We start from the raw sequence: 9,413 nt of genomic DNA, 5'->3' as shown, positions 1-9,413 counted from the left end.
TCACAAATTACACGTTACAGGTAATTAACATTAAATGCTTTGATTGAAGAGAGTCAAGGGCAGGTCAATTTGGTCAACTTTAAAATGTTGGGCAAATTTTATTTCCTTAATGTTTTTTTTTCTCCAAATTAACAGAAAAAACTGAGCCAACTGTCTGCTGGACAGTCATACAGGTTAGTGCTTCTTAGATGAGATCCTCTCATTTGCATATATGAACCTAACAGTCTATAGGGGGCAAAAAGAAAGATAAATACGAATAATATTTAAGTGATGTTAATGTTCTTGCTTCAGGTGTATGAAATCAGACAGTTTTAAAGCACATTTTCATACTATGAGCATACTTCATACTATTATATAAACAAAGCGAACACAAAGTCATCTTCTTACCTGAGCTCCTGTAGCTGCGTGCACTGTTTAAGTGTGTCCAGCAAGGCAGCGGTGTAGTTCATGGTTTTCAGCGAACCCAGATTGGCGAGGGATAATACTCGCAGGTCTCTGCACTGCTTTGCCAGCTGTACCAGTCCCGTTCCCCTAAGAACTCCAGGAAGACCAGCCAGAGTCAGGCGACGCAATTGAGGCAAAGCCTCAAGCACCGCCAAATGTGCGTCTCCAATTCCTCGTGCCCAAGCGCACATGCCACGAGGCTCCACGCTTGCACGAGTGCACGGCTCAAGCCGAGGCAGTGTGGAAGCAAAGCCTGGACCGATAAGCTCAAAGGTCTCTAAAAAAAGGCAGCCAGCTAACAGCAAAGCGAGCCCCGATGTGCTGTCCCCTGACACAGAGGACTCTGAGGCAGGCTTGTAATTCTGGAGGCCCACACGAGGAACCTTCTTCAATCCCTGGAAAAGCGGAGAGAGATGAGTGTTCTGCATTTGCGTGTGATTTGTATTTAAACCGTCTGACAGGGCGCAGGCAGGGAGAGTGAGAGACAGCAGGTGTCTGAATTTGGCCAAGCTGGCACACAGGTGGGTTTCCCCTTCCAGCCCAGGTGAGTTTTCATGATGATAATGTGTGTGCATCAAGTTTAGGTATTTAATGTTGGAACAGCTGTCTGCCAGCTGGCTCATTGTCCCAGCAGCCAGCTGATCTTCCACAATCCTGCACTCCGAGTAAGGAACGTGGTTGATCCCGCTCAGATTCAGACTAACCAGCTGCGTGGCGTCTCTTACACCACTGTTCAACAGCGACTGGAACACCTGTGGCCACAATGCCGGGCATCGGCTGAAGCTAAGGTGTTTGGGGCTGTTTCCTTCCAGAGCTTGCTTGAGCGATGCAGAGTCCAGCCATGACCGAGGGAGCTGCAGGGCAACCAGGTCGCCCCGCTCACCCAAGCTCTGAGCCACTGAGGGAGCAGCAGGCCAGGGAGCCGGGTTTGGGCCGGGGATGGACACAAGGAAAACTCTGAGATGCTTCGGAACGTTAACGCTGAACACTGCCAGGTATAGGAGGAGCAGGGTCTGGTTTACCTAAGAACATGACAACACAAGCGCGTTAATTAAAGCCCATATAGGAACAGGTTTCATGGACATAAGCCCCAACACACTCACCTCTCCTGGAGCCAGCCTGGCAGTGAACTCCTCAAGCTGTTTGTAATGTGGCACGCTGCTCTGACCGACCATTAACTGACAGCAAACGCCGACACCCTCTTTGGTCACATCTGGGATGTCAAACTGCAACATCAGCCTACGGTGCAACGACAAGCAAATGCACACAACACTGTATCATTTAAATATCATACATTTTTGTTTTTTAAGCCAAAGACACAGCTGTCACATAATTTACAAATGACAGCCATTTTATAGGCTATTTATAGATTTTTTTAATTAGACATGTTCCCTCGTTATGTCATGAAAATTAAGCAGATCAAAGAAAAATCAAAGTAAACCTATCAGAGAGTGGCTGGATTAAAGGACTGGCAGAAAACCTCAAGGAAACGCAGTATGGTGGTCCAGAGAGCCAAAACCTATAAAAACTGTGACATTGTCCAAATATTTCTATACTTTGAAGAGGGCCGCTCCTAAGCATTTGAAAGGGATCAAAAAACACAGTTGGGTCAGGGCCAACATCCTTACTTGCGGAGTTGGGCACAGCATGGCACTACACCGTAACTTGGTGTCAACAGCATCTGCCTAAGCTCTGACAGGCGGCTCAGTGCATCCACTGCCTCTGAGCTGAGCTGAGCAGAGTTGAAACCTGGTGCCACGTCAAAAGCGAGGGATTTGAGGAAAGCGAGGGAGGAGAGGAGACGGGACAGGCGAAGTGAAGTGATGCGACAACCGGTGACATCTAGGTGCGTCACTCCTCTGCAGCGTGCGATGTGCTCCATGGTGGAGCCAGATAGCCAGTAGCAGCCATTCAGGCTCAGAGACTGCACATGATTGGCCAGCTGCTTTAGTATGCGTCGAACCAATGCGTCATCAGCCTGGAGAGAAATAAAGAACAGAGTCTATTTAATGTTTCATTAGAATACAACTTGCTGTTACAGAGGCATTTTCTTTTTTTAAATACATGGAAAGTTGTACACATACATGAACTTGAATATTGCAGTAAGTTACCCAATAATCCTCAGACAGGCTGACATGTGTGAGCAGGGTCTTGTCATGGCACAGCGTGTTAAGCTTCTGGCAGACATTTGCCACATTCAGCAGCAGGTCACACACTGGAATATGGCGCAGGATGCATAGCAGGATTTCATCAGACAAATCTGACATCCCCACGGACGAAGAAGACAAGGTATCCTCATCGCACACAGCCTGAACCAGACAGCACACAGTGTCAGTGACAGGCGCTTTTAGGCCATTTGGAGAATATTAGAAAATTAGTCAATTAAATTCCTTTTGGAGGAATTTAATTGACAATATAATTTATACCATGACAGTATTATTTTATGTAGCTGTTGTACAGCTCTCCTTTTAATGTGTCCTGTTTTAGTGTCATTTTTGTACGTTTTTTTTTTAAACATTAATATCAGGTATGTGTTAAGGATTCAATTTACTCGATCAGAAACAATCATTTCTCCATGGTTTATCTTTATTCATGAAGTATGACCCCCACTATAGCTGAAGCATTATTTAGCAGAAACAAAATAAAAATGAAATATTTTTAATAGAAAAATGGCAATAGTGGTCCCTGTGCTCCAGGTTATTTTTTATTTGATAATACCACTTCGGGACAATACAACCTTTTAATGGTTATAGTACCAGGGCGTTTGAGCTTAGCAGGTTTTCTCGATAAAACAAACCCACACGCGCACACACCAAAACGCACTTATTTCCAACACACTGTCGACGCCGGTAAACCAAACTCGGGATTAAAAAAAATAATTGTGTAAAGTGTTTGGAGCATAACCTTACCTGACCGGCGTTAACATTTTGTCGCTAACGTTACTTTGAGCTGACCTGCTCAGCAGCACTGCTAACTAACTGTGAACGCCGTCTTCACCAACCTGTAAAATCTGGTAATCCATGCCGTCTGAAACTCCGCACACATCCCCACTCATGTTTTTAAAAAAAGGCTCATCCACCCAGCTGGAGCTTCATGTTCCGTGAATCTGCTGCGTGAAACCACAGGCGGCTGAACGTTTGTGTTACCGTTAGCTGCACGGACGATATATGCTGTCGCACGTGTCGGACATCTTTTTGCGACGGACACACTTCCTGCTGGTTCAATTTACACAATAAAATACAAATTATTTTGTAAAAGTTATTAAATAAAGTTTTGTATTTTTTTTATAGATGCTATTAGATAGATATAAAAAAATATATACAGGGCGATAACAGAGCTGTCTTCTTTTGCTGGCTGCTCCCTTTAGGGGTCACTACAGTGAATCAGGGCCAGTGTCCTTCAGGTTTTAGATGTGTCCTTGATCCAACACAGCTGATTTAAATGGCTAAATGACCTCCTCAACATGTCATGAAGTTCTCCAGAGGCCTGGTAATGAACTGATCATTTGATTCAGGTGTGTTGACCCAGGGTGAGATCTAAAACCTGCAGGACACCGGCCCTCAAGGCCTGGAGTTGCCCACCACTGCCCTAGAGGTAACATATACCAGACGAGACAGCAGGATCTTGCTGTCCACAGTATCAAAGGCAGCAAACAGGTTTAGAAGAACTAAAATGGCAGGGCTGCCAGAGTCAGCAGTTAAAAGCAGATCATTAAGAACTCTCAAAAAAGCCATCTCTGTAATGTGACCTGACACTGACTGAAACTTTTCCCACATACTCTGTTTGCTTAAAAACATTTTTTCCCAAGGACCTTAGACAGAAATGGTAATTTAGAAATAGGTCTGTAGTTAGAAAAAACAGCAGGGTCCAGGTTCTTCTTTTTAATAAGAGGCTGCACAACAGCATGTTTAAAGGCAGCTGGAATACAACCAGATGTAAGGGAACTGTTTATGAGAGGAATAGCTGGTTCCACTGAATCAAAAGCCTCTCGAGAAGACAGTCTGAGGGAGAATTCAAAAGTCTCATATGCTAAACCAGTCACAAATCACCAGTCCTGCTGTTTTCATACATGCCCCACCCTCACATATTACTTCTCCTGCACTCCTGACTTTGGCATGCAGACTGATAAGAGTTATGCAGGATTTATTGAATATTCACAAATCTAAAGTATTGGTAAGACAAATGTATGCCAGCTTTAGTGTTAAACAAAGATAGTAAAGTTTCAGTGCAGCAGTCTTTATATTTCCTAATGTATAGAACTATATAACATCTTATATATTTTCTAAAGTCATTAATGTAAAAAAAAAAGAAGCTGTTTATTGTTTCCCATAATCAGTTATTCACATGATGGCACTATAAAGAAAATTTTTGTAGTAAAGTTATACTCCTCAAAATCCATCTTCAGTATTTAGCCTGCCATGAAGGCTGATGACTGTAAAATTTGCTGTTTAACTCTTGACAGCAGTCAGACTGAAGTGTGTTAAATTCTTTTAAAAAACTGATTAAAGAAAAATCTTGAGAAAAGAATCTACAGAATTCACATAATACAGTGTTTGGATGGAGGCTTTGATGCATCAGTGTTTGTTGCATGTGCAGCACCTTATACTGACATGCAAACAGTAGCCAAATGGGCTCCAGCCATCAATGTCATTCACGCCAAATGCTTATCCCATTTCTTAATTTAGACATCCTTGATTCCTTTCCTCACATGACACCCCCCCCCCCAAGTCCTTCCTACGAGCTGCAAGCTGAAGTGTTGTTAAGACAAAAGCAGGCTTTGGTTCTTGGATTTGTCATTTAAGACACTATTGTTTCAGTCATATTTTTGCCAAGATTAACATGAGACAGGTGTAGCTTATTGTTACAGCACACAACTACATTTATGACACTGAAGTCACAAGTGTTGCCCCGTAAATTAAGGGTGCAGAGTTCATCTTTTATTAAATTTTAATGTGCAAACTGAACCTACTATCCACTATGGTTTAACTTCCAAGTGTCACACTTCTTGACTTTTGCCATTTATACCAGCAAAGCCTCTGTCTCTTCCAGATGCATTTTACTAAGTCTTACATAAGCTGAAACAACTTTCCCAGAGTGCAGTTTGAGGCCAAATGATGAATAGGTTACTTTGATGCATTCAACATAAAGACAAAATCAGACTTGAGTCAGACATGTGCGCTTTATTGGGTTGTTGTGTACACCAGAGGCTTAAAGCCCTATGCACAAACCTTCATACACCTCAATACAAGGTACAAGCCTTGTCTTTTGCATGATGACAAAAACAAACTGGACCAAGTATCATTTAAGGCTGAAAGTACAAAAACAAAACAAGTTTCAGATTACATAATTTACATATTAAGCAATACTACAGTTCTGATGGGCAGCAAGCCCACCAGAGAATAAACCTTCATAGAGGCAAATAAGGTGGTGAACAAAGACAACTGGAATGACCTACACAAACACGACAATGGATATCATGTTTCTCACACATTCACACCGCCTGGGATGCTCCGTACTTCCTGCAGAGTTTCTCCCCATCAGGGGGCATGGTGCCGTAGCCAGAGTGATGAGGGAAAATGGAAGAGGTGTAGGCTCAGCATACACCAGTGTGGTGGTGTAGGCATGTATGCTGAGCTAGTTTGGGTTTGTAGCAGTGTGTTTTGGTGGGGGTGGGGACAGTCTGTTTAGAAGCACTTTCTGTGGACGATGCTGGGGCCGGACTCATCGTACTCCTGCTTGCTGATCCACATCTGCTGGAAGGTGGACAGAGAAGCCAGGATGGAGCCTCCAATCCATACAGAGTACTTCCTCTCTGGGGGAGCAATAATCTGCAAGGGCAGAAGTAGAGTTGTCAGCAATGAATACAGTCCATTTATTACAAACTTATAATAAAACAGACAGAAAAAGAATTTTACCTTGATCTTCATGGTGGTGGGTGCCAGTGAAGTGATCTCCTTCTGCATGCGGTCAGCAATGCCAGGGTACATGGTGGTACCTCCAGACAGCACAGTGTTGGCGTACAGGTCCTTACGGATGTCAACGTCACACTTCATGATGCTGTTAAAGGTAGTTTCATGGATACCACAAGACTCCATACCTGTGGAGAGTTGGAACGTTAGTGATCACTCAGCTACAACTGCTTAACAATTCACAGAAATCTATCTTAAAGCTGATGCTGCTTACCAAGGAATGAGGGCTGGAAGAGAGCCTCTGGGCAACGGAACCTCTCATTCCCAATAGTGATGACCTGTCCATCAGGCAGCTCATAGCTCTTCTCCAGGGATGAAGAAGAGGCAGCAGTTCCCATCTCCTGCTCAAAGTCCAGGGCAACATAGCACAGCTTCTCCTTGATGTCACGCACAATCTCACGCTCAGCTGTGAGACAAGAAAACATTACAGTTAAGATAAGAAAACCCTGAAAGCCTCACATCATGTCTCAAAAACCATCCTCATGCTCACCTGTGGTAGTGAAGCTGTAGCCCCTCTCAGTCAGGATTTTCATGAGGTAGTCTGTGAGGTCCCTGCCAGCCAGGTCCAACCTGAGGATGGCATGGGGCAGAGCGTAGCCTTCATAGATGGGCACAGTGTGGGTCACACCATCACCGGAGTCCATGACAATACCAGTGGTACGACCAGAGGCGTACAGGGACAGCACTGCCTGGATGGCCACATACATGGCAGGAGTGTTGAAGGTCTCAAACATGATCTGCAAGAACAGCAGGAGAAAAGAGATGATCAGTGAAACTAAGAGTCAGAGTAATCTGAAATAAGTTTCTATGTGTTAGTTCAATTGTACAGAAAGAACAGCACACTGGGTTGAGTATTATGCCAACTACAATAGAAAACTGCTTTGTTACACTGACTCTAAAAGTTAAAGTGCAGCAAACTGCTCTATTATCATCCATTGCTTCATGCAGACACCCGTGTAGTTAAACACAAGTCTCAGTCTAATTTATAAACAGCAGTGCCCATGCTGCAGCTCATTCCTGATGCATCACAGTGCAGAGATAGAAACCTGAAGCATCTGCAGAGCTGAAAAGATCAGTCGAGGGCAGAGGAAACCTGGAGGGTTGAAGGAGGATGAGGAAAGACAGATTGAGCAGGGGAAGAAACACCCGAGTGGCAACATAGTTTCCTGTTGTTGGGCACTGCAGCTCAACAGTTTCCTGACTTAGGGGGAAGTTCGTCAAGGTGTCAGCTCTTGTTACCTGTGTCATCTTTTCCCTGTTGGCCTTGGGGTTCAGGGGGGCCTCTGTGAGCAAGACTGGATGCTCCTCAGGGGCAACTCTCAGCTCATTGTAGAAGGTGTGATGCCAGATCTTCTCCATGTCATCCCAGTTGTTGACAATTCCGTGCTCAATGGGGTACTTGAGGGTCAGGATTCCTCTTTTGCTCTGTGCCTCGTCACCAACATAGCTGTCTTTCTGGCCCATACCAACCATTACACCCTAGGAATGCAAAGAGCAGTGCGATTATGAAAAGGTCAGTAGTTATGAAAAGGTTACAAGGTATGTGAGGTTTATTAAGGAATATGTACCTGATGCCTGGGGCGTCCAACAATGGAGGGGAACACAGCACGTGGAGCATCATCTCCTGCAAAGCCAGCTTTGCACATTCCAGATCCGTTGTCAACAACGAGGGCGGCAATTTCGTCTTCCATTTTCTGTATGAAGAAGAAACAGGAGGAAAGGATTTTTAATCCTAATGTTCAGCAGCAGTGTGCGATACATCTGGCAGACAGCCTGGATGAAGTCTTGCAGTTATTGAGAACGGACGCTGGATGTCGCAGTGGCGCAAGGTTGAGTCCTAATCCAGAGCTGAGAAACAAAGGCAGTTTCTCACTCGGGCTGGCCATGGCCATATAAGGCAAAAGTGAATGCAGCTTAGAGACTGCTGTAGACCGGCCCGGAAGCCGCCCCGCGTGTCGCTAAACCTCAAATGACACCGACAGGCGACCACTCCCTTCACCGAGCTCACCACAACCGTTAACCACACAGAAAACCCTTTAGCAGCTGAACGAACTTCTACAAATCACAGTTAAATCTGATATATCTGAACGTCGTGACTGCCGCATTTGCAAGGTTACACGAACAAAAAGCCAACTTCGCACATTTATTTGAAGCAGACGCACCAGGATTTGCACATTAACTGATAGCTGCAGTGACACAGCAAAAACCTTTAATTTCAGAAGCTCTACTTACAAAATTAGTAAAGTCTCTATAAGCCTAATCCATCTAATCTGCATTTGCCTGGTCTGGTGTTTGAATGTTTGAAACCGGAGACACCAGAGCTGCAGACCTGCCACAGTGGATGCTTACATGAAAGCGAGAAGGTCAAGCTTTTTTCCTTTAACACGTAGTCTTGATTTGTCGGACTACAGAGTGGTGACAGCATCGAGTGGCAAGGTTATTTCACACCCACTTAAACATAAGCGGCAACATGTCACCACATTTCTAAACCGAACCGTTACATGGTTAAAACTGTGGCGGTCAAAATAATAGGAACACTGTAAAGCCTAGCAAGTGGCTTCAGCTTGAAAGACGTCTCGAATGAGAAAAAGACTTGGTTCGTAAGCTAAGGAGTGATATATATATATATATATATAAAAAAAAGAAAACACTCGCTGTTTAAAATGTTACATTAAAGCCTTAAAATGTGAGGAAGAAACTTCCACCGACATTCCGCAGTTGTCTTACCTGTGTGAGGGAGGGTTTTCGGTGTAGGAGAACTGTGACTGAGCGCTACACACCGGTAGGATGTAGTGTCTGAACTTGACTGCAATGAAGGCCAATAAAGTGGAGGATTTTTATGAGGGCTCGTGCTGCAGCCCCTCTCCATAAAAGGAGAACTTTCCGCACGGCGCCCGCTGATTGGTTCGGCTCCATCCACTGGGTGTGGCGCATGCAGATCATGGTTTGTGCGCTCTGACATAGCAGTGGGGGGACAAGTTCCACTAAACTAACCCATAT

The 9,413-nt window shown here is 44.5% G+C and overlaps 2 protein-coding genes across 3 annotated transcripts in view; both read right to left on the bottom strand.

Moving 5' to 3' along the window:
* Positions 1–3,823, bottom strand: part of fbxl18 (F-box and leucine-rich repeat protein 18) — a 6,389-nt gene extending 2,566 nt beyond the window's left edge. Inside the window, exons 1-6 of one of the 2 annotated variants that reach the window (XM_005750186.2) lie at positions 3,767–3,823; positions 3,446–3,659; positions 2,556–2,753; positions 2,073–2,422; positions 1,548–1,683; positions 388–1,466 (exon numbers count right to left, since the gene is read on the bottom strand). In XM_005750186.2, coding sequence (XP_005750243.1) covers positions 388–1,466; positions 1,548–1,683; positions 2,073–2,422; positions 2,556–2,753; positions 3,446–3,499 — 1,817 coding nt within the window. In that variant the 5' untranslated portion in view covers positions 3,500–3,659; positions 3,767–3,823. Of the gene's footprint in view, positions 1–387; positions 1,467–1,547; positions 1,684–2,072; positions 2,423–2,555; positions 2,754–3,353; positions 3,425–3,445; positions 3,660–3,766 lie in introns of those variants that run through there. The other variant, XM_005750187.2, reaches the window with a different exon arrangement.
* A 1,781-nt stretch (positions 3,824–5,604) lies between these two features.
* On the bottom strand, positions 5,605–9,247 carry LOC102191989 (actin, cytoplasmic 2). The gene is made up of 7 exons (XM_005750184.1): positions 9,141–9,247; positions 7,982–8,107; positions 7,653–7,892; positions 6,904–7,150; positions 6,628–6,819; positions 6,360–6,541; positions 5,605–6,272 (listed from the first exon to the last, which is right to left on the bottom strand). Exons 2-7 carry the CDS (start codon positions 8,102–8,104, stop codon positions 6,129–6,131), a joined length of 1,128 nt encoding a protein of 375 aa, XP_005750241.1. The 5' UTR covers positions 8,105–8,107; positions 9,141–9,247; the 3' UTR covers positions 5,605–6,128.
* Positions 9,248–9,413: the final 166 nt, after the last annotated feature.

The sequence above is a fragment of the Pundamilia nyererei genome, unplaced genomic scaffold, assembly GCF_000239375.1.
Source record: "Pundamilia nyererei isolate P.nyererei 1_Seehausen unplaced genomic scaffold, PunNye1.0 scaffold00265, whole genome shotgun sequence".
In the NCBI taxonomy this organism is placed as follows: domain Eukaryota; kingdom Metazoa; phylum Chordata; class Actinopteri; order Cichliformes; family Cichlidae; genus Pundamilia; species Pundamilia nyererei.
This window is presented reverse-complemented; position numbering and strand designations above follow the sequence as displayed.